We start from the raw sequence: 25,392 nt of genomic DNA, 5'->3' as shown, positions 1-25,392 counted from the left end.
ATGAACACCACATATTTTAAAATGTAATTCCGTGAGAGCCATACAATGTTTAACACTAGATACAAGTAAATGTGTGCATTTTATGTAAGTCCAACACTTTTAAAGTATATTAAGTCTCTGAATTCTTTTTAATAATGTGGTTATGCTGTTGGCTAACAAATGATGAATAAAGTACTTCTTACCATTAATGAGACTTCTGGTGCTGCATGGTTTTGCTGATGGCTTTGTAGTCTGGTTGATGCGTGGTGAGGTTAAGCTTCATGCAGGCATTGAGACTTCCTTAAACGTGATTGTAGATTGGTCTTAATGTTCTTTTGATGTGAGAAAGACTGCTCACATGCATACGTAGAGCCAAACATTGTCAGTACAGCAATACTCACACGCTGCTGTGTGTGGTTTGTGACGGGAATCACGTTCCAAGTTTTGACAATCATCTGGTTCGTGAGTTGAAGTTTTTTCATTTCTCCCCACTTTGCTCACCAACTCTGCTTGCTGTCATGCAAGTCTTTCCAAATCTTCATTCAGTGACTTAAACTTACCCACATGTCTGAGGCCTTCAGATCAGCAGCTTGTAGCTCAAAATCTCTGACGGAGACACCAGGGATGTAACTCAGGTCGGCACTGTCCAGTGCACACTCATGTGGATGGGTGATGAACTTAAAAAGACGAGTGCGCTCACGAAATTCTCCAAAGTGCGCTTTGAATGACTGCAGGAGATTAGATGTGAAGCCCGCTAGCTGCTGAAAATCAAGATGTTGAGCAGGGTCACTTGCTGTGCATGCATCTTTAAATTCTCCTAGTTTTTCAAAGTGTAGTAAACGACCTGTCTCAATGTCAGTGATGAAGAGTTCCAGCTTGTTTTCAAATGCAAGCACTGCTTGTTGAAGGGATAAGACGGTATTTCCAACGCCTTGCATTTTCACATTGAGCTGGTTCAGATGTTCAGTCATGTCCACAAGATAGTAGAACTTCAGGAGCCACTCAGTGTTAACTAACTCAGGATGCTCGATGTTTTTCATTTCAAGAAAAGTCCGGCTTTTGCTCAGACAAGCCGTGAAATGGCTGAGTACCTCCCCTCTTGACAACCAATGCACATTGCTGTGCAGAAGCAGACCAGGATAATTATTCCCAAATTCATCCAGCAGTGTTTTAACTGGCGATCATTTAAAGCTCAGGCAGCAATAAAGTTGACCACCCGAATGACCAGCGATATCACCTCACCAAGCTGCTCGCCACACATCTGAGCACAAAGTGCCTCCTGATGTAGGATGCAGTGAAAACTTAGGATGGGTCTCTCTTCATGTTCACGAAGAAGCGCTACGAATCCTCTGTTTTTCCCCACCATGCACGGAGCTCCATCAGTACACACTGAAATAAGTTTGTCCATCGGTAGATTGTTTTCTTTGGTGAACTCAGTGAAAGACTTGAATAAATCCTCCCCTCTTGTTGTTGGTTTCATAGGCAAGACTTTCCTCACATAGTGTGTCACCGACAGCATACCTTACAATCAGGCTGAACTGGGTGGGATAAATGGCTTATGTCTGTTGACTCATCCAAAGCGAGAGAAAAGAATGGTGCTGCGTTTATGTCCTTCACTGGTGTTGCCTCAATTTGATTTGCCATCACGGTGGTATGATCATGAACAGTTCTTACCAACAGAGGCATGTCTTTTATTTGTTTGATTATCTTGTTTTTAGCCAAAAAGTCATCAAAAAAGTTCATTGACATCATCAAGCATTAATGTTTTGGCATACTCCTTATCTGTGAATGGCTTTTCGTTTCTCACAATTGCTAAAGCACCAGCAAAGCTAGCCAAATTCCAGTCACCTTGTTGGGTCTAAACACAGAGTTGCTGCTGACTAGCTTGCACTCTGCACAGTAGCTCTTGACATACTTTCTTCCTGCTGTCCCCCGCTGGATATTTTGATGCAAATGTAGTATGGCGTGTGTCGAAGTGCCACTTTATATTTGACCGTTTCATTGATGCAATTTTATCATTGCATATTAGACACACTGCAGAACCTGCTCTCTCCACAAAGGCGAATTCCTCTGACCATTCCTGCTGAAAAGTACGATACTCATCTTTTTTTCTTTTAGCCATCTTCTTCATCAAAAGGGTTTCTGCAATTAGCTAGCTGACTACTTGATTAAAAGGAGGGAAGTTTACTTCCTGACCTCACGACCTGTGTATATTACGTATTATCCAATAAAAATTTGGTGTTGTCCAGAGGACAGCTGTGATTGGCTCCAGCCACCCGCAACCATGAACATGAGCAGTAGGAAATGAATGGATTGTAATACATGAGAATGTTTTATTTTTTTACGTTATTATTTTTTTATTAAAGATTTGTCTGTGAGCCAGATGCAGCCCTCAAAAGAGGCACATCTGGCTCGTGAGCCTTAGGTTCCCGACCTCTGCTTTAAACTGAAATGAAGTTTTGTGTTTGGCAAACTATAGAATTAAAGTAGATTTTTTTCAGTTATAGAGTATATGGTGTTTCATTTTGCTGTTTGTTTTTGTAATGTTTTGAGCTCTTTGCAACTGATGCTAAATGAACAATACTATATATATATATTTTATATTTTTCCAAAGTTAGAAGAAGTGGGTGGCAGTCAGACAGACTCCCACGTGCGCCCGACTGGGATCCACCTGGCATGCCCACCAGGGGCCGATGCTCTGCCCATTTCAGGTGTTGCTCTGTTGCGGCCAGAGCCATTCTAGCATCTGAGGCAGAGGCCATAGAGCCATCCTCAATGCCGAAGCCGACTTTGCTGCAGTGGAGCCTTGGCTGCGGGAAGAGGAGAGAGAGGGAGAGAGAGAGAGAGAGAGAGAGAGAGAAAGGAGAGGGGGAGAGGTGGAGAAGCAGGTAAGTTCTTCTCCTGTGTGCCCTGACTGGGAATCGAACCCAGGACTTCCACACGCCGGGCCGATGCTCTACAGCTGAGCCAACTGGCGAGGGCCAACAATATGATATTTTTGAAATGAAGTATCCATATAGCCAATGTATGTTAGGAAAACCAAAAGATTGTTTAAGTTGATATATTAAAGCTTGTGTATACTTATGTATTTATTTGCTGTTAATGGAGTGTATTTAATGATTGGCATATTTTTTTACCTCTGCCTTGAAGCTTCAAATGTTTGCATTATATGCCTGACCAGGCAGTGTTGTAGTGCATCGAGTGTCGGACTGGGATGCAGAGGACTCCAGTTCGAAACTCCAAGGTTGCAGGCTTGAGTGTGGCTTCACCAGCTTGAGCGTGAGGATCATATACATGACCCCATGGTCACTGGCTTGAGCCCAAGGTTGCTGGCTTGAGCAAGGGGTCAGTTACTCTGCTGGAGCCGCCTGCTGAAGGCATATGTGAGAAAGCAATCAGTGGGCAACTAAGGTGCCACAACAAAGAATTGATGTTTCTTATCTCTCCCTTCTTGTCTCTCTGTCTCTGGCTCTGTCGCTTAAAAAGAAATCACAAATGACTGCCTTATAAATTGAAAGTAAATCAGAGCAATAAAAACTTAAGTGTGAAAAGTGAAAGAGTTTTACACAGTCGGTATTAGAGATAACATAAATATATCTATGCCTCTTTGGGGGAAGGAAAAGTAATTTACCCTGTAATGTTCTTTGTTCTTGGCTGAGACCTTCCCTGTAATAAGACAAAATAACAAAAGAAAAAGAGCAGTTGTATGATTTGTATATACCTCCAGTATACATGGGAGAGATGCTCAGGAAAATTGAGTAATTCTTTCAAATGGTGCAAGTCACTACCTTAATTTTCTCTCCAGTTTAAAGAAGAAATAAATAAAAAGGATATTGGGGTTGAGGAGGTCAGTTAAGGTAAGGTCGTTATGCAAATATAAGTTTGGGGCTCTCTATTGATGAGTGTTTCTTGTGCTTCAGAATCATCCTCATCTTCCTGAGACACCTTACCGAAAGTTTTCCCTTTAAGTGTAAAGAATACCTAACAAAACAGCCTGTGCTACTTTTTTTTCTCATAGATTCTGTTGTGTCTACAGGCCTGTCAAAAGTAATTGGCTTAAAATCCTATGTCAAAGAGGTATATTTTGGGGTGGTATAGTCTGCTGCCCATTTACTGTATTGAACTTGTAGTGCCCTAAGTGATGTTAAGAAAACGACAAGGATCCTAGAATATCATTGTAGGAGGGAAGTGTGAAATATTTTAAAATGTTATCTCCTGGCTTTTGGTGGTATAGTGGAGTGGTACAGTGTTGAAATGGAATGCTGAGGCTGATGGTTTGAATCCCTGGGCTTGCCTGGTCCAGGCACATGTGACAGTGAACCAATGAACAACAATAGTTAATCACAAATTGATACTCCTTGTTCCTTTCCTCACCTTCCCATCTATAAAATCAATAAATAAAATCTTTAAAAAAAATTAGCATGAAATAAATTATTTCATAATAAATAAGTTATGAAAAAAATAACTTCACTCGAAGGAACCACTGAGCTAAATAAAGCAGTCTGAAAAGAAAAATAAATTAAAAAACATATTATGTATACTGTGTGTGGGTGTTAGAATTTACATGAAAAAGTTTGTATCTGTGACCCAGCTAGACCTTGGTGCCCTGTTCCTTCAAGTTGTGTGAACTCTAGATGTTAAAAAAAAAAAAAAAAAATCTCTCCAGGCCCCATTCAGTTACTTCCTCTCTAAGAACAGGTATAATTTCTTCCACTGGATTCTTGAGTGGAAGAACCAGTGTGAAATTATCTAATACAGTGTGTATCACAAAGAAGGTACCCATTAAAGCAATGACAATAATCATGGATTAGTTACTATTCTTTGGTAATGAACCTCATCTTTAAAATGGGGTTTTAGGATATGACTCCTTTGATAAAAAGACTGATCCTTGCTCTGACCAATGACTCCATTGGTTGGAGCATCTCCCAGAGTACAGAAGTTGCCTGTTTGATTCCTAGCCAGTGCACATAGAGGAACAGCTTGATGTTTCTGTTTCTCTGTTTTCCCCCACTCCCTAAAAATCAATAAAGTAACCAAAAAATGGACTGATTCTAAGGAAATTAGGGATTTCTAGGTTCTGAATCTCTTTATTTTATACTTTGCTGACTCATTATATGGGATGTCATTAAGTGAATTAAAATTTTTTAACAGTGTTGAACCCATGCTAGACTAGGCCCCCCCCCCCTTTTGTTTCTTAAAGTGAGAGAAGGAGAGATAGTGAAAGAGAATCTCGCATGCACCCAGACCAGGATTCACCTGGCAACCCATCTGGGGCCAATGCTCAAATCAGCCCAGCTGTTTTTAGTGCCTGAGCCTGATTTTCTGACTATCAGGGTTACCCTCAGTGCCCCTACCAATGCTCAAGCCACTGTGGTAGGGGAAGAGGGAGATGGAGAGAAGCAGATGGTCACTTCTCCTGTGTGCCCTGACCAGGAAGCAAACCTGGGACATTCATACCTCGAACAGATGCTTATCCAATGGGTCAACCTGTCAAGGCTAGATTAGATTTTTTTTTTTTTTTTTTTTCCTGTTTTTTTTTTTTTTTTTTTTTTTTTTTTACAGAAACAGAGAATCAGAGAGAGGGATAGATAGAGAGAGAAAGACAGGAATGGAGAGATGAAAGCATCAATCATCAGGTTTTTGTTGCGACACCTTAGTTGTTCATTGAGTGCTTTCTCATATGTGCCTTGACCGGGGGCCTTCAGCAGACCGAGTAACCCCTTGCTCAAGCCAGTGACTTGGGTCCAAGCTGGTGAGCTTTGCTCAAACCAGATGAGCCCGCGCTCAAGCTGGCGTCCTCGGGGTCTTGAGCCTGGGTTCTCTGCATCTCAGTTCAATGCTTTGTCCACTGTGCCACAGCCTGGTCAGGCAAGGCTAGATTAGATTTTAAACATTATTAACCACTGGACCTGGCCAGGTAGCTGAGTGGTAGAGCATTGGCCTGGCGTGTAGAAGTCGCAGATTCGATTTCTGGCGAGGACACACAGAAGTGCCCATCTGCTTCTCCACCCTTCCCTCTCTCCTTTTCCTCTTCTCTCTCTCTTCCCCTCCCACAGCCAAGGCTTCATTGTAGTGGAGTTGGCCCGAGCACTGAGGACGGCTCCATGGCCTCACCTCAGGCGCTAGAATGGCTCCTGTTACAACGGAGCAACACCCCAGATGGGCAGAGCATCACCCCCTAGTGGGCGTGCCGGATGGATCCTGGTTGGGGCCATGTGGGAGTCTGTCTGCCTCCCTGCTTCTCACTTCAGAAAAAGACCAAAAAAAAAAAAAAAAGAAAGAAAAAAGGACATAAACATAAACATTTATTAACTAGTAATAAAAAAGAGTATTTGAACACATCTGTGTCAGTGCTTTATGAATCTTGTTTCCGCTGGAATCACACTGGCAAATTTTATTCTATTCTGCTCATTTTACAGTGCGCACTCCTTTCATTTCTCTGTAAAATCAATAAATAATATTTATAAAATACTGTTATGAGCCTGACCAGGCGGTGGCACAGTGGATAGAGCGTCAGCCTGATATGCTCAGGACCCAGATTCTAAACCCCGAGGTCACCTCCTTGAGCACAGGCTCACAAGCTTGGGCGCTGGGTTGTCGACTTGCGTATGGGATCATTGACATGATCCATGATCACTGCCTTGAGCCCAAGGTGTTGACACCCTCCACCCCCATTAAGGCATGTATGAGAAATAAAGGAAGGAAAATAAAGGTCTTGATTATTCTTATATATTGTAAGTTGGTGGTAGATTGAGAATACAGTATGCCTTTTGTTTGCTTCCTGTATATCTCCAATTTTTTGTTACTCTTTGCCAGTTTTTGGCTTACTAAATTCCTATGTCTTTATGTGTCATTTAATTTCTTTGTTTTTGCTATTTTTAATTTGCTAAAGTAAAATTTACATAGCATAAAGTTGATCATTTTAGTAAGTTAAAACTATAATTTATTGCTTTTAGTACATTGAAAATGTTGTGGGATTATGTTACCACTTGATTTGGGACATTTTATCACTTCTTCAAAACCCTGGCCATTATTACCTACTGGTCTCCTCTGTCCTCACATCTGGTAGATCTACTGCATTTTCTGTTGCCAGTTTGGACATTTCATAGAAATAGAACATGGAATATATGGTCTTTGATGTCTAGTTTCTTTCAAATAGTGCAAGGTTTTCAAGATTTATCCCTGTTATGGCATGTGAGTGAAAAACAGTATCAAATTGGCACTTCATCACCAAAAATGATTTATTTTGGGAAGGGAGAAAGGAAAGGAGTGCAATTGTACACACTAAACTGTAGACATGGAAATGTACGGAGGGAGCTTGTGTTACAATGCAGTTCCATTTCTATGATGGTGTTGTAATCCAAATTTTGGTGTAAGATGAAACACACTCAAGCCTAAGTCACTTACTAATCCTAACACAGTTGTAAAATCATAAACTAGAACTTAAAAACACAACTAAATCACAGAAAAAAAAATACACTGTACTGTAGAAACATAAAAAAATTAGTGTAAAAAAATTCCTCACCTTTATTCATGTGGTTGGCTTGCACACTGAAAGGGGCATTGCAAGGTGGGAGAGAGGGACCTGTTGGGAGGAGGAAGCTGGAGAGGCAGGAGAACCTGCAGAAGGTGCTGGAGACACTGGGTCAGGTGAATCAGGATTGCCTAAGGAGCATGCAGGAGATGCTGGAGATTATCCTACCTGTACTACAGGTGTTTCATCTCGAGAAGCAGCTGATGGAGAGGGGACAGCAGGGTTCCCCAAACTATGGCCCGTGGGGCCCGCATGCGCCCCCTGAGGCCATTTATCTGTCCCCACCACACTTCTGGAAGGGGCACCGCCATTTCACTAGCCAAAAGTAGGCTCATAGTTCCCATTGAAATACTGGTCAGTTTGTTGATTTAAATTTACTTCTTCTTTATTTTAAATATTGTATTTGTTCCCATTTTGTTTTTTTTACTTTAAAATAAGATATGTGCAGTGTGCATAGGGATTTGTTCATAGTTGGTTTTTTTAATTTTTTAATTTTTTTTATTTTTCTGAAGCTGGAAACGGGGAGAGACAGTCAGACAGACTCCCGCATGCGCCTGACCGGGATCCACCCGGCATGCCCACCAGGGGCGATGCTCTGCCCCTCTGGGGTGTCGCTCTGCCATGACCAGAGCCACTCCAGCGCCTGGGGCAGAGGCCAAGGAGCCATCCCCAGCGCCCGGGCCATCTTTGCTCCAATGGAGCCTTGGCTGCGGGAGGGGAAGAGAGAGACAGAGAGGAAGGAGAGGGGTGGGGTGGAGAAGCAGATGGGCGCTTCTCCTATGTGCCCTGGCTGGGAATCGAACCCGGGTCCCCCGCACGCCAGGCCGACGCTCTACCGCTGAGCCAACGGCCAGGGCCTGTTCATAGTTTTTTTTTATAGTCCAGCCCTCCAATGGTCTGAGGGACAGTGAACTGGCCCCTGTGTAAAAAGTTTGGGGACCCCTGGTGTACAGGATCTGTTGCAGGCCTCTCTACCTTCTTAAAGAATTGTTCCAGGCCAGTCTGCAAGGTTGATGACTTCCCTTCCAAAATCTGGCTATATATTGCAAGCTATCCATAACAGTTGAAATACTCATGTCTCAGTTTTCTTGAGTGTTTATTGGAGTGAGCATTGTAAATTTGAATGTTGTATGTCAAGACTATCATAACCCGAGTACCCCCTGTACTTATATACAGGGGAAAATAGACATTAAGGGGAGAGGCATTTATAATCAGACAGAGAAAGAGAGAGAGAGAGAGAGAGAGAGAGAGAGAGAAGCACCAACTCACTGTTTCATTTAGTTATCCCATTTAGTTGTATATTCATTGGTTGCCTCTTGTATGTGCCCTGACTGGAGATTGAACTTGGGTGTGCCAGGACCACATTCTGTCTAGAGTCATCTTCCCGGGTCTCATGTTTTAAACATTTTTTAAACACTTTGAATATGTTGTTGCACTGCCTACTGACACCACTGTGTCAATGATGAGAAAGAAACCAGCCATTCATTTGATAATTTTCTCCCTGTCAATGTAGTAAGTCATTTTTCTTCTGCTGTTCACTTTGCTTTTGGTTAACAATTTGCTTACGTTATAAAGTACTGTACTTTAATCCACGAGTTACATAGAGACACCAAGGCGGGATACAGAAGAAATTTTAGGAGGAGATTTATTAATAAGCCGTCTACATATGACTTACACGGGGTATAGCTAACCCAAATTGTGCAGCATCGATAATAGTCCTGAGGTTGGTTATATAGACATAATCACATCCTGGTTGGGGGGTAAAGGATGGGGAGCATGACACAAAAGTCATTTACTGATAAGCTCACAACATTTATCTATAGGATTTATTTAAAAGGAAAACATTCCTATACATTAAAACTCTTACGATAACACAGTAGTGATAAATGTTTTACATACCCGACACAGTAGCAGTAAATGTTGTTTTACGTATCAAAGACATTCTTTTTTTTTTTTTTTCATTTCTGAAGCTGGAAACGGGGAGAGACAGTCAGACAGACTCCCGCATGCGCCCGACCGGGATCCACCCGGCACGCCCACCAGGGGTGATGCTCTGCCCACCAGGGGGCGATGCTCTGCCCATCCTGGGCGTCGCCATATTGCGACCAGAGCCACTCCAGCGCCTGAGGCAGAGGCCAAGGAGCCATCCCCAGCGCCCGGGCCATCCTTGCTCCAATGGAGCCTTGGCTGCGGGAGGGGAAGAGAGAGACAGAGAGGAAAGCGCGGCGGAGGGGTGGAGAAGCAAATGGGCGCTTCTCCTGTGTGCCCTGGCCGGGAATCGAACCCGGGTCCTCCGCACGCTAGGCCGACGCTCTACCACTGAGCCAACCGGCCAGGGCCAAGACATTCTTAAATATTCCAGGATTTATTACTTATCCTTGTTGCCACAACAGTGGGAAATAAAATGTTTTAGTTTAGGATAAGGAGAGAAGCTAAATGAAATTACCTTTGCTAAAAGTGTTAGGGTTAGTCCCTGCTTGTTTAGTTTACAAATTTATACATATAATAAATTTTAAAAGGGATGATTATTAGAAAGTGTATAAAATGTTACAGAATTCAGGTTTTTCAAGCAAGGGGATGGGCTTGTGATCCCTTTGTCTAGAGCAGGGGTCGGGAACCTATGGCTCGCGAGCCAGATGTGGCTCTTTTGATGGCTGCATCTGGCTTGCAGACAAATCTTTAATAAAGAAAATAATGTTAAAAATATAAGACAGGCCCTGGCCGGTTGGCTCAGCGGTAGAGCGTCGGCCTGGCCTGCGGGGGACCCGGGTTCGATTCCCAGCCAGGGCACATAGGAGAAGCGCCCATCTGCTTCTCCATCCACCCCTCCTTCCTCTCTGTCTCTCTCTTCCCCTCCCACAGCCAAGGCTCCATTGGAGCAAAGATGGCCCGGGCACTGGGGATGGCTCCTTGGCCTCTGTCCCAGGTGCTAGAGTGGCTCTGGTCGCGGCAGAGCGACGCCCCGGAGGGGCAGAGCATCACCCCCTGGTGGGCAGAGCATCGCCCACCGTGCCGGGTGGATCCCGGTCGGTGCATGCGGGAGTCTGTCTGACTGTCTCTCCCCGTTTCCAGCTTCAGAAAAATACAAAAAAAATAAAATAAAAATTCTATATATTACAATCCATTCATTTCCTACCTCTCATGTTCATGGTTGCAGGTGCTGGAGCCAATCACAGCTGTCCTCCGGGACAACATCAAAAAAAAAAATGTTTTTTTTTTTGCATTTTTCTGAAGCTGGAAACGGGGAGGCAGTCAGACAGACTCCCGCATGCGCCAGACCAGGATCCACCTGGCATACCCACCAGGGGGCGATGCTCTGCCCCTCTGGGGTGTCGCTATGTTGCATCCAGAACCATTCTAGTGCCTGGGGCAGAGGCCAAGGAGCCATCCCCAGCGCCCGGGCCATCTTTGCTCCAATGGAGCCTCGGCTGTGGGAGGGGAAGAGAGAGACAGAGAGGAAGGAGAGGGGGAGGGGTGGAGAAGCAGATGGGCGCTTCTCCTGTGTGCCCTGGCCGGGATTCCAACCCAGGACTCCTGCACGCCAGGCCGACGCTCTACCACTGAACCAACTGGCCAGGGCCACAACATTAAATTTTTTTGGATAATGCGTAGTGTACACGGGTCGTTGTATGGCTCTCACGGAATTACGTTCTAAAATATGTGGTGTTCGTGGCTCTCTCAGCCAGAAAGGTTCCCTACTCCTGCTCTAGAGGTATAGGTCACTCTTATGACTCCAGGAGGGGAGGAAGAGTTCTAGGAATTTTTAATTAAGATATGTAAACATTGTCTCCCAGAGGCTTTTAAGGAAGAGGAAGATAAGTTCTACCTTCTTTGCTCTGTCTAGCAAGTAGTGGCCTCAGTCACTCCAAAGAACTATAGTTAAATGATGATTAATTACTAACTAACTTTTGCCCCTTTAATCTCTTTCTCTTGGGTTTTTTTTTCTCCTCAGAAGGGAGGGGTACGGGGGAGACTGGTTCTTCTTTTTGAAATACCAGTATCAACAGTTTTGCAGTTCCTTGACACCTTATCAAACTTATACGTAAGTCTGCTTGTGGTTCCTTTTTTTTTAATTGGTTTGGATTTTCTTGAGCTTTAAATCGTTCTTTATGTAACTTAATTTTTCAGAAATCAAATATTTTTCATGGTGATCATTGCAGATATTTCTCTGTCCCTCTTACACCCCTCTGGGACTTGATTACATGTTGGTTGCAATGCTTTACATGATCTCAGTAGCGCTTTATGTTCAATGTTTTCTTTGAATTGGACAGTTTTCTTTGTGCATCTTAAAGTTAACTGATTATTCTGCTGTATCACATATTTTTTTTTACTGAAACAAGCAGGTGTCTGAGTTGCCCATTGCCACTGAGTCATGGAACCAGGATCTGAATGGTATAAAAGCGTCTTTTATTCAAATTGCCAGCAACCTGAGAAGGCGGGGAGCCTAGAAATGCCTCCAAAGCCTGCCTTATAAGTCTTGGCTAGCTAGCCAGTTTATATACTTTTTTGGGGGGCGCGACATTAGTAATTTATGCAGTTAGTCACATAACAGTGTGCAGTAGGTGGGGGTTTACTTGGCAGGAATGTCTACCCAGCTAGTTCTTCTTATGTTAGCATAGGTTCAGTTAGTGCAGGCCCTTTTAGGGTTATCTCAGGGGCAGCTGGGGTCTTGTAGGGGCACATTCTGAGGTCATCTGCCTCTGGGAAATATCTGCAAATATGACTTTGTACTCTCCTTGGGAGACAGGTAAAGATTTTAGATTTAGATTAACTAATTTTATAGTCATTTTTAGGTCGTTCACTCTTCATAGGAAATTCTGTGGCTAGGCTTTTACAACTTTCTTGTGATTTAAACTATCTTTAAACTCTCTTAATCTTTTTTTTTTTTTAGAGACAGAGAAAGAGTCAGAGAGAGGAACAGACAGGGACAGACAGACAGGAATGGAGACAGATGAGAAGCATCAATCATCAGTTTTTTGTAGCGACACCTTAGTTGTTCATTGATTGCTTTCTCATATGTGCCTTGACAATGGGCCTTCAGCAGACCAAGTAACCCCTTGCTTGAGCCAGCGACCTTGGGCTCAAGCTGGTGAGCCTTGCTCAAACCAGATGAGCCCGTGCTCAAGCTGGCAAGCTCGGTCTTGAACCTGGGTCCTCAGTGTCCCAGTCTGACGCTCTATCCACTGTGCCACCTCCTGGTCAGGAAAACTCTCTTAATCTTTAGGTCCCTTCCTGGTGTAAGTTTCTAAAGAAGCTTCCCAGGACCTTCTGCAAAGATAGATTTCTCTGCCACATTTCAAAGGGAGCCATTAAGGGAGAATAGTAAGCAAATTAACAGTTTTCTAATCCCTATTGATTATAGTTAAAAGCTACTAATACTGAAATGAAATGCCTAACTTTTGATTTCATCTATCATAAGGACCATTGTAATAATTTAGATTTGCAACTCACATAAAGTCAGTGAGGAACTCCTTTATTATTTTATTTGGTAGGTGTTATTCCCTTTTTTTGTATGGGAAAGCACTTAGGTCATAAGGTGATCTAATAGATGAATCCTTAGAAAGCTGTTTCTTTTTAGTAATTGAATCCTGGGTCAGTGGTAGAGGTGACATATAGATTGCTTTGATTTTTTTCTTTCTTTTTTTCTTAATTTTTCTTAAATGAGAAGCAGGGAGGCAGAAAGACAGAACCCACATGTGCACCAACGGGGATCTACCCAGCAAGCCCCCTATTGGGCAGTGCTCTGCCCATGTGGGGTGTTGCTTCATTACTTGGCAACTGAGCTATTTTAGCACTTGAGGTGGAGGGTATGGAGCCGTTCTCAGCTCCCAGGGCCAGCTTGCTCCAACTGAGCCATGGCTATAGGAGGAGAAGAGAGAGAGAGAGAAAGTGTGTGAGAGAGAGAGAAGAGAAAGGAGAATGCAGAAGGAGATGGGCACTTTTCCTGTGTGTCCTGATTGAGAATCGACCCCTGGACATCCATATGCTGGGCTGATGCTCTACCACTGAGCCAACTGGCCAGGGACTACTTTGATTTTTTGAGTCCTCTCATGTAAATACTGCATTCTCTCCAGAAGGGTGCAATTAGGAATTTGCATTTTTTCTTAATGTATATGTTTTTTCATTTCTAGGCTGTTCGCTGCTATGAATCCTTAATCTTAAAAGCTGAAGGAAAAATGGAGTCTGATTTCTTTTGTCAATTAGGTCACTTCAACCTGTTATTGGAAGAGTATCCAAAAGGTAATATTTTTTTTTCTTAAAATTTGTGCTTGATTTGTTTGCATAATATATAAATGTCAATATTTTTACTCTTTATCGAGTATTTATTACTGTATTTTAATTTCTTTTGATAAGTATAAGCACAAATGGCAGTGTGAAAGAAAGAATAGATGGATATAAAACTGAAAGCAACAAATGAACCGAAAAGCAAAGTCATAGACGCAGACAACCGTGTGTGGTGATTACCAGAGCAGGGTTGGGGGAGCAAGCAGTAAAGGGAAACTGGTTAAATATATGTTGACGGGAAATGAATTTGATTTTGTATGATTTCATTAAGTAGTTCCACCCCAATTAAAAAAAAGTGGAACCGTGGCTAGTTGGCTTAGCAGATCTGTTTGGCCTGTGGACGTCCCTGGTTTGATCCTCAGTCAGGGCACGCATGAGAAGCGGCTATCCTGCATCTTTCATCCTCCATCTTCCTCTTCTTCTCCCAAAGCCAGTAGCTTGATTGGTTCAAGTGTTAGCCTCAGGTGCTGAGGATAGCTCAGTTTCTTCAGGCATCAGCCCCTGACATGGGTTGCTGAGTAGAATCCCAGGCAGAACTCATGCAGGAGTCTTGTCTCTATCTCCCCTCCTCTAACTTAAAAAAATGAGTGGGTGGAAATGTGAAATTTTAGTCTGACCAGGCAGTGGCACAGTAAATAGAGCATCTACTTGGAAGCTGAGGACCCAGGTTTGAAACCTTGAGGTCTCTGGCTTGGTTGTGAGCTCACACGCTTCAGCACAGGGTTGTTGTTTTGAGCATGGGATAATAGACATGACCCAGTTTTCATTGGCTTGAGTGCAAAGGTCACTGGCTTGAGTCCCATGGTCACTGGCTTGAGCAAGGGGTCACTTGCTCTGCAGCAGCCTTCTGGTCAAGGCACATATGAAAAGCAGTCAGTGAACAACTAAGGAGCTGCAATTATGAGTTGATGCTTCTCATATCTCTCCCTTCTTGTCTTTTTGTCTCTCTCTCTCTAAAAAATAAATGTGAAATTTTAATGTAATTACATCTAATTATTTATGGACCATTTTTTTTTTTTAAATTTTATTTATTCATTTTAGAGAGGAGAGAGAGAGGGAGAGAGAGAGAGAGGAGAGAGAGACGGGGGAGGAGCTGGAAGCATCAACTCCCATATGTGCCTTGACCAGGCAAGCCCAGGGTTTCGAACCGGCGACCTCAGCATTTCCAGGTCGACGCTTTATCCACTGCGCCACCCCAGGTCAGGCTTATGGACCATTTTGTAACAGCACATATATGTATTGCTAGTTTGCTTTCCCTTATGAAAAATTTGTGTTCTTTTAAACCTTATCACAGTAGGGTCCTGATGGGATTGCTTAGTAGTTTAGAACATTGTCCTGATGCAACAAGGTTGTGGGTTTGATCTCTAGTCAATGCACATAGAAGAATCAACTAATGAATGCATAAATCAGTAACAACAAATTAATGTCTCTCTCTCGCCTTCTCTCTGTCGCAGATCAATAAAAATAACACATATCATCACAGTATAAAGAGATCTAGTTTGATAGATCTTTAAATATAAATGTGGATATATTGGAAAAAAGTAACACTAGAGTGTTTTCCAACACCACCAAGCAGTAATTTAATTTTTATCTGTCAGCATGTCCTATTCAACTCTGAAACTGTATACTTGACATAGTATTTATCCCACAGGTAAAAGACTTAGTTTCTTCCACATACCTGTCTCCATTTCAGATGCCATTTCCAAGTTCAAGTGGTCACCTGTGCTACTGATAGATCAATTTTAAATCAATGGTTCCCAAGATCCCTTCTTTGGGCTTGATAATTTGGTAGGATGGCTTGTTAAGCCAGTCAAGATTTGCTAGTTTATTATGTATAAAGAATATGTAAAGGATACAGATGAAGAATCAAATTAGAAGAACACATGAGGTTTTGAAGTGTTCACAGTTTAGGAGCTTTTATTGCTGAGGATTTAGGGTATATTTAAAAATTTTGAAAGTTGATGAACTTGTGAAATCTCAGTACTCAAGAGTTTATGTTGCACCCCATGTTGAGGCTATGGCAGGGCTCCATGGTAAACCATTAATCAGCGTAACTTCTCCTGAGCTCAAAAGAGTCAGGAATAATAAAAGAATTCCTATCACTCAGGAAATTCCATAATTTTTAGGAGTTCTGTGTCAGGAACAAGGACTTAGACAAAATTATTTATTTATTTATTTTTATATTTTTCCGAAGTTAGAAGCAGGGAGGCAGTCAGACAGACTCCCTCAAGCGCTGGACTGGGATCCACCTGGCATGCCCACCAGGGGACAATGCTCTGCCCATCTGGGGCGTTGCTCCGTTGTGGCTGGAGCCATTCTAGCGCCTAAGGCAGAGGCCATGGAGCCATCCTTAGTGCCTGGGGCCAACTTTGCTCCAGTGGAGCCTTGGCTGCTGAAGGGGAAGAAACAGAGAGAGAGAAAGGAGAGGGGGAGGGGTGGAGAAGAAGATGGACGCTTCTTCTGTGTGCCCTGGCCGGGAATCGAACCTAGGACTTCTACACGCTGGGTCAATGCTCTACCACTGAGCCAACCAGTCACACCGCATATTTACTTAAAAATTTTTATTTATTTATTGGCTTTAGTGAAAGAGGAAGGAAGGCACAGAGAGACCAGGAACATTGATGCGTTCCTCTGTATGCCCTGACTGGGGATCGAACGGGCAAATTCTGCACTTTGGGATGATGCTCTAGCCAACTGAGTCATCTGGCAGGACAAACCAATAATGTTTTATTACTATAAACAGCATTTTGAATCATTTCTGTTCTTGAGTTTTAAAAAAATTTTCCATTTTATTCATAAATGCAATGTTTGTTTATGTTACTGTATAGTAGTAATACACATAATCTTCTCTAAGTTTAAGCCTGGAATAAAACATTTTTTATTCATTTGGAATATTTTTTTTTAGAAATAGGGAAGACAGATAACTTGAGATAATCTTTTAGATGTGTGCTTTCATAGTTTCCCCCAGACCATAACTCATTTACGAAGTTAAAGTGGGCCCTGGCCAGTTGGCTCAGTGGATAGAGTGTGGCTTGGACTGTGGATGTCCCGCGTTTGATTACCAGCCAAGGCACACATGATGTGACCATCTGCTTCCCCCCCTTCTGTTCTCCCAGCCATGGCTTGATTGGTTCAAGCATCAGCCCCAGGCACTGAGGATAGCTTGGTTGGTCTGAGCCTCAGCCTCAGGAGCTGAAGATAGCTCGTTTGATTCGAGCATTGTGCCCAGATGGGAGTTGCCAGGTGGATTCTGGTTGGGGCACATGTGGGAATCTGTCTCTCCATCTCCCCTCCTCTTGCTTAAAAAAAAAAAAAGAAACTTAAAGTGACCTTGAGAAATGGTTTTTACCTCCCTTTCAAACTAAACCCCCATATCAAAGAAAAAGTATTTTATAAATAAGACTATGTAATTAACATATTTATGGTAGTGGTAGTAAATCTGTTGGTAGAGAGGGCATGGACATGTTATACAATTGGCTAATTGTTTTATGACTAGAGTGCAGATGTGGTATGCTACTTTGGTGAATTTAGTAACATAGTTTATTGTGTTCCTCTTTTTGGTAAACGTAGGGGAGGGAAATTAATTTTCTCACTTATGCAGATGTTGCCAATGGAAATGGGCCCTTTGATGAAGTGGAGTGGCAAGGAAAGCATTCCCAGAGACCCACTTATGGGGAAGATAAGGTAGTTGTAAGATTTATTGGGATTGAAATAAAGGGCTGTTCCCAGGGTCTCAATGTATCATTTCTATACCTCTGTGGAAGAAGTCCAACCTTTATCCAGGGCAGAACAAAGGCTAAAGTCCAAAAATTCTGTGACATGCTGAAGCTTAGTCCAGTTCAGCTTCTGTCCTTGTCTAGCTAGTGTTCTCTATTCCTGGCTGCATTCCAACTGGTGCTACATTGCCATACCCAAGCTTGTATTTGGAGCAGGCATAGCTGCTAGATCTCAGATGGCTGCTGGGGCCACTTGGGTTCTATGTAGAGAGAATGCCCAAGCGCATGGTGAGGGGAAGAGAGAGAGTGGGAGGGGGGGGCACAAGTGGGAATGGGAAAGAAGTGGGGAGAGAGAGAATAAAAGAGTTTTGTTAGCCTTGGATTATATTATTTTGGGTTTGGCAATGACCAGGCATTTTCTCAAATTATCCAGTCAGTTTCCTAATGCTGAGGGTTAGGGTTGGGCCCTCTCCTCACCCAATCCATTCCCTAGATCTTCCAGGGTTTCATATTAGTTATCCAGTCCAGTCCTTTTCCCAGGCTAGGCGCTGCCCTTTATGGTTGCCACCTTGGCTTCTACTGCACATGCACTCATCAGAGGAATATTCTCTTCTTTGTTCATTCCTCTCCCCTTAGTCCAGAGGAGTGGACTTGTACCCTGGAGACAGTGAAAAACCAGTGTTTCCTTGAGGGGAGAAAAGGAGTTTAATCCCCATGGTGGGCGGGAAAGGCTGTGAGTCCTCTGGATTCCATGAATGCTGCAACTTTCGATTGAAGCTGCTTATTGTCTGATTCAGCTCCCTTGTTCATTATGTTTAACTAGAAAGCCCGGCGGTCATACGAAATGACCTCTGTTCTAGATATTATAAATTGTAATTAAAATGATTTGTGCAAAGGTGTCTGCTAATTCAAACTGAATTACCCAGGGCAGGCAGTGAGGACGCCCCTTTGCTTACTGCCCCACGGGGTTTCCCCCTTCTACTTGCTTAATTGCTTAAAGTAGAGTGCAATGAAGGAAACCACTGGTGGTACATTTCTTAAGAGCCACCGCTAGCTCAATAAATAAAGGTGATTTAAATAATAATGATGATTAGTCAATAATTTATGCAAGAGTGGTGGATAATTCTCAATTAGTGGAATTACAATGTTTCCGTACTTGCAACATTGAGAAAATCCTTTCTTGCCACGGTCAAATCGATTAGATTCTAACTTGAAGTTTAAGGACTGACAGTGTTCACATTTAATATTCATGTCACCAGAGGAATGCTCAAAAATTAAAGTTTCTCCGTTTGAAACTGTTTTAATCCTTTTTGTGTTTTGGTCAGCATTACTCTGTCGTTTTTTTTTTTTTTTTTTTTTTTGTACTTTTCTGAAGCTAGAAACAGGGAGAGACAGTCAGACTCCCGCATGCACCCTACCGGGATCCACCCGGCATGCCCACCAGGGGGCAATGCTCTGCCCCTCCGGGGCGTCGCTCTGCCGTGACCAGAGCCACTCTAGCACCTGGGACAGAGGCCAAGGAGCCATCCCCAGTGCCTGGGCCATCTTTGCTCCAATGGAGCCTCGGCTGCGGGAGGGGAAGAGAGAGACAGAGAGGAAGGAGGGGGTGGGGGTGGAGAAGCAGATGGGCGCTTCTCCTATGTGCCCTGGCCGGGAATCGAACCCGGGTCCCCCGCACGCCAGGCCGATGCTCTACCGCTGAGCCAACCGGCCAGGGCCTCTCTGTCGTTTTTTTGTATTTCTCTCCTGCCTTTGTTCAAGGGACTCATTTTGTCGAGACAGGCTTTTTTGTCTTGCATCTGAAGCAAGCCTTGTTTCTCTATGCTCATCAGTCTCATTTTGCTGAGAAAGACACATTTGCTCTGCGACTGAAGCAAGCCTTGTCTTTCTCTGCTCAGTGGTTTCTTTTTGTCGAGAAAGCTGTTTTTGTGCAGCTTTAGCTCCTTTTCTCTCCTCTTCAGTGCTGTATTTTCTAGGAGGCATTCTTAAAAGAAATTACGTTAAGATGTAGTTTTTATGTAAAACAGATGATTGCCAATGCAAACAAATGTTCACCTCCCCCCTGACCCGCTCAATTTGCGTTCAGCCATGGCAACTTCACCCCATTGGCTAGTACAGTTACGCAAGCAACCAATAAGCTATCGGCGACAAACAGACATTTAAGCCGCATATAATAAAGATAATGTCCAATTCCCTTTGCTCCCTTCTTTTATTAATACCTAGGTATCTACAGTACCTACCTTTGCGTTATAGGCTGAGACCTCTTGCAATGATAGATTAATGTTACTCATCCTCATTATTTGAGTTTTGCTTAAAGAAATGCATGAGCAGCCCTGGTTGGCTGGCTTGGTGGATAGAGTGTTGGACTAGCATGTGGATGTCCCAGGTTCCATTTCTGGTCAGGGCACACATAAGAAGCAACTATCTATTTCTTTCTCCCTGCCTCTCCCTCTTTCAGTTCAGTCAGCTGCTACATTGGGTTGAGCATAGGCCTTAGGCACTGAGGATAGCTAGTTTGGTCCAAGTGCATCAGCCTCAGGTGCTGAAAATAGCGTGGTTGATTTGAGCATTGACCCCAGATGAGTTGCTGGGTGGATCCTTGTCAGATGCATGCAGGAGTTTATCTCCTTTCCTCTCACTTAAAAAAGAAAAGAAAAAAGAAATTTATGAGCAAGAGTTTAAGAGGAAGTAGTTTATAAAATTGACCAATCTAAGAGTTATACAGGTCATGCTATAAAAGACCCTACTTCCTGATTGGGCTTTAGGCTATAGATTACATACAACAAAATGACAAGCCACCATGAATTAGGTGGTTCGCAGTTATGTTAGGAACTGATTTGTCAGTGGTGGTAAGGTAATAATTTTTTCACCTCTTGAAGTTAACTCTGAGGTCTGCTCTGGTATTCCTCTATTTTTTATAGAAAAGTAGTCAAACATGCCCTGGCTGGGTAGCTAACTTGATTGGAATGTTGTCTTGATACACCAAGGTTGCAGGTTCAATTGCTGATCAGGGCACATACAGAAGTCAGCCAGTGAATGCATAAATAACAAGTTAATGTTTCTTTCTCTAAAAAATGAAAAAATAAATACTTTAAAAGGAAAAGTAGCCAAGGGGTTGGTTATTCTGCCTTAGGGTAGGAGCTGATATAGAGCTTAGGTGCCAGAGATCCAGATATTGTAACCATTAGTCTGGTCTGGATTATTGTCTTCTGATCCATCAGGGGTTAGTGATTGTCAAGGGGAAAAGCTAGGTCTTTGAAGGGTATAGAGAGAGAGAGAGAGAGAAAATATTATAGTTCTAAAGTTAGAACCACAAATCAAATCAAAATCATGAGGATCCTCAAGTTACTTTTACAAGAAAAAAAAACAAATAACAGTTTATTAACTGTTTAACATGTCCACATCATTAATACATGGGAGTTAGGCAGGCAGACTGAGGAAATGACTGAGATAGCCTAATTAATCAGGTTAAGCTCAGCTAAATAAAATATTGTTGTGAGGGATGCCAGTTATGGAAGTTAACTGGGAAAGGCACTTTAAACAAAGGTCAGGGACACCAGCAGGTTAGGCCTACACAGAAGCTGTGTGATTTACAAAGCTAAATGAGTAGCAATTGTTTTGTAGATGTAACTGAGTGCCTCCTATAATGATAAGAGTTTCTTGTAATTTAAATTAGTAATTTTTCTACAGAGGTTGCCAGGTAGATCCCTGGTCAGGGCATATATAGGAACAGCTCTATATTCCATTCGTTCCCTTTTCTTCTCTCACTACAGTCAATAAAAAAACCCCTTAAAAACCCTGACCTGTGGTGACCCAGTGGTTAGACCATCAACCTTAGATGTCGAGGTCCCAACTTCGAAATCCAGAAATTGCCTGCTTGAGCACAGGGTCACTGGTTTGAATTTGGGTCATTATGTTTGCTGGATTGAGTCTAGGGTCGCTAGCTTGAGCAAGAGGTCACTGGCTTGTCTTGCATCCCCTAGTCAAGGCATTTATGAAAAGCAATCAATAAATAACTGAAGTGCCACAGTTACAAATTGATGCTTTTTTGTCTCCCTCCCTTAATCTCTGTCTCTTTTTTGTAAAAAATAAATAAATAAATTGTAAAGCCAGTAGCCGTGGCCGGGGCCACCATCAGAGCAGCCCGGCCCATGCAGGTTCGCATTGGATTCGGACAGTCGGTAAAGAAACCACGGAGCCAAAAACTGGTGGGCCATAGCCTTTAATCCTAGCTTGCACTCGGCGGGCAAGTAAAAATACACACTGGGCTCCAAAACCCAGTCACACTCAGTGCTCACAAAGCCACTGACTTATCCGAGTTTCCTAGAATCAAAGGTTTCTAGCTCACCAGACTTATTCTCCTCAGTTCCCCATCTCCTTCCTTATCCCAGATACAAACTCTACACAAACTGGCATCTCACTCAGCACTCCACCATCTTGGCTGCTTCTCCTGGCCTCCTCCACGTGGTCTTTCTCTGCTCTCTGCTTTGCTTTCTCTGCTCTCTCATGCTAGTCATCCCAGGAACCAAGAGCCCAAACTCTCATTCCGTCCCCATTTTATAGTGTAGAAATCCAAACCCTTAATTCAATATCCAAAACAGGTAAGTCTCTAATACAAAGTCACCCTCTGAGGCATGATAGGATTGTACCGCCCTACATCAAAAAGGGTAGGAAAGGCTTAATCCCAAAACCAAGCCCCAGGCTAAAGGATTCTGCCTGCCTTTAGCCCACCCCAACACACATTAATATCACCTGGGCGACGGCCTCCTCCTGTTATCTTTTTTTTTTTTTTTTTTTTTTTCATTTTTCTGAAGCTGGAAACAGGGAGAGACAGTCAGACAGACTCCCGCATGCGCCCGACCGGGATCCACCCGGCACGCCCACCATGGGGCGGCGCTCTGCCCACCAGGGGGCGATGCTCTGCCCATCCTGGGCGTCGCCATATTGCGACCAGAGCCACTCTAGCGCCTGGGGCAGAGGCCGAGGAGCCATCCCCAGCGCCCTGGCCATCTTTGCTCCAATGGAGCCTTGGCTGGGGGAGGGGAAGAGAGAGACAGAGAGGAAAGCACGGCGGAGGGGTGGAGAAGCAAATGGGCGCTTCTCCTGTGTGCCCTGGCCGGGAATCGAACCCGGGTCCTCCGCACGCTAGGCCGACGCTCTACCGCTGAGCCAACCGGCCAGGGCCTCCTGTTATCTTTAACAAAGTGAGCATAATACATTTTATCTGCCCAACATAAATAAATAAACATGATCCTGTTACTTCTAGTACTGGAAAGTAGGCATTTACAAATGGCAATTACTTTGTAAATGTAAATTTCCCCTACAAAAGGGAAACTTCTAATCTATTTTTAAAGCTTTCCTCTTATCATTATCTGTAAAAAAGATATCTTAATATAATTCTTATGCCAGAGAGACATTTTGCTACTCTTATGAATTAAGCCAAAACTTTGCTAATGAATTCTGTTTTGGTTTGAAACAGTAGGTAAGGCATGACATGCTGAGATATACAGTATTTGTGTATGTAATCTCAGTTCTAAATTTATTATTTAAAAATATATCAAATAAACAGATTTATGTAACCTTCATGAAATTCTTTCTTGTCATCTGAAATTGGATAATAGTATACAGGTGTCTATGTAAGGAATATTGGAACCCAACTTTATTAATGTATTTCAGCTATTAATGTAAGAAACATTTAAACCTGTGTAAAGCCAGCAGGCACGGCCAGGGCCACTTGCACAGCAGCCCGGCCCATGCAGGTTCGCATTGGATTCGGACAGTCGGTAAAGAAACCATGGAGCCAAAAACTGGTGGGCCATAGCCTTTAATCCTACCTTGCACCCGGCGAGCAAGTAAAAATACACACTGGGCTCCAAAACCCAGTCACACTCAGTGCTCACAAAGCTACTGACTTATCCGAGTTTCCTAGAATCAAAGGTTTCTAGCTCACCAGCCTTCTTCTCCTCAGTTCCCCACCTCCTTCCTTATCCCAAATACAAACTCTGTACAAACTGGCATCTCACTCAGCACTCCGCCATCTTGGCTGCTTCTCCTGGCCTCCTCCACGTGGCCTCCTTCTGCTCTCTGCTCTCTCCGCTCTCTCATGCTAACCTCAGGAACCAAGAGCGTCAAGTCCCGTTCTGCCCCCATTTTATAGTGTAGCTTCACAACCTTTAATCCAATATACAAAATAGGGTAGTCTCTAATGCAAAGTCACTTCTCTGAGGCATGATTGGATTGTACCGCCCCACATCAAGACGGGTGGGAGAGGCTTAATCCCAAAACCAAGCCCCAGGCTACAATGATCCTGTCTGCCTCCAACACACATTAATATCACCTGGGCGACGGCATCTTTAACAAAGTGAGCATAATACATTTTATCCGCCCAACAATCCACCCCTATGCTCACTTTACTACCCACAATTTACATCACCAGCATTCCTGTGCAAGGAAATTAGAACATTACACAGATTACAACAGCAAAAATCATACAGTTTCAACAATTACAAAGGTACATTTCACCAGTCTCTCAGCATTTAGTACAAAATGTCCTCGGCCTTCTTTCTAGCCACGGGAAAAACTTCCCGGGGCAGGGGAGTGCTTCCAGCAAAGCTGCCCCCACCTCCATCAGGGTATTTCACATTGTCCAAAATCCATAATCCATAAGTCCATCCAACAAAGGAACCAATGCCCACTCCGGTCGTAGTCCAGGAAATCAGTCCACACACATGGGGCGTCAGCCACCCCCCTCATCCCTGCCATCCTCGCAGGTCTTACACTGTCCCAAAGAGGAGCACATGGCAATGGCAGTCAGCATTTCCATCTCTGCTCCGAAAAGCATGTCCAGGCCTATGTCCCAAAATCGCAGACCTACCGGGCCGCAGTAGGTGCTCCTTCCAGCTGGGCTTCCATCTTCTGGAGACTGCAGATCACAACTCCAGTCCGATTCTCCTCATCCTCCAAAGAGGAACTGAAAACACCAGCTCCCGCCGCCGGTCTCGAGCCCCGGGCTGCCGCAGCCTTCTGCTCCGTAGACCTTGCAGCTCCGGGCCCGGCCTCAGCCTCAGCCTCAGCCTCAGCCCTGGCCTCCTGCCGCTGCTGGCTCTCCGCAACATCCAGGGCAAGCTGCAACTCACGAACCTCTGAATCCTCCTCCAGCGTTTGCTCCATTTCCAGGCGAATCTCGAACACCTGGTTGGCCTCCTCCTCCAGCATTTCCTCCAGCTCCAGGGTCAGCATCGGTTTCTCCTGCGTTTGCTCCATCTCCTTCCACTGCTTGGTAGGCAGGTCCTGGGCAGCCTCTTTCACAGAGCTCTCAGTTTCCTCACGCATGGCTGTAAAAGTCAGCCAGCCTACAATCCCCAAAAGGACAACCATGGGGAACCCTAACACTAGCCAGTCCTCTATTCCACTACTCAAAGGCTCCTTGCCGATCTGTATCGAATCCTGCCACAGACTACGCCAAATGTAAAGCCAGCAGGCAGGGACGGGGCCACTATCACAGCAGCCCGGCCCATGCAGGTTCGCACTGGATTCGGACAGTCGGTAAAGAAACCATGGAGCCAAAAACTGGTGGGCCATAGCCTTTAATCCTACCTTGCACCCGGCGGGCAAGTAAAAATACACACTGGGCTCCAAAACCCAGTCACACTCAGTGCTCACAAAGCTACTGACTTATCCGAGTTTCCTAGAATCAAAGGTTTCTAGCTCACCAGCCTTCTTCTCCTCAGTTCCCCACCTCCTTCCTTATCCCAAATACAAACTCTGTACAAACTGGCATCTCACTCAGCACTCCGCCATCTTGGCTGCTTCTCCTGGCCTCCTCCACGTGGCCTCCTTCTGCTCTCTGCTCTCTCCGCTCTCTCATGCTAACCTCAG

At 43.9% G+C, this 25,392-nt stretch overlaps 1 protein-coding gene across 1 annotated transcript in view; it reads left to right on the top strand.

Annotated features, from left to right (window-relative positions):
• LOC136386862 (lysine-specific demethylase 6A-like) overlaps positions 1 to 25,392 on the top strand; it is a 275,511-nt gene that overhangs the window by 14,517 nt on the left and 235,602 nt on the right. Inside the window, 1 exon segment of the mRNA XM_066357979.1 lies at positions 13,645 to 13,753. Coding sequence (XP_066214076.1) covers positions 13,645 to 13,753 — 109 coding nt within the window.

The sequence above is a fragment of the Saccopteryx leptura genome, unplaced genomic scaffold, assembly GCF_036850995.1.
Source record: "Saccopteryx leptura isolate mSacLep1 unplaced genomic scaffold, mSacLep1_pri_phased_curated manual_scaffold_18, whole genome shotgun sequence".
Taxonomy (NCBI): Eukaryota; Metazoa; Chordata; class Mammalia; order Chiroptera; family Emballonuridae; genus Saccopteryx; species Saccopteryx leptura.
This window is presented reverse-complemented; position numbering and strand designations above follow the sequence as displayed.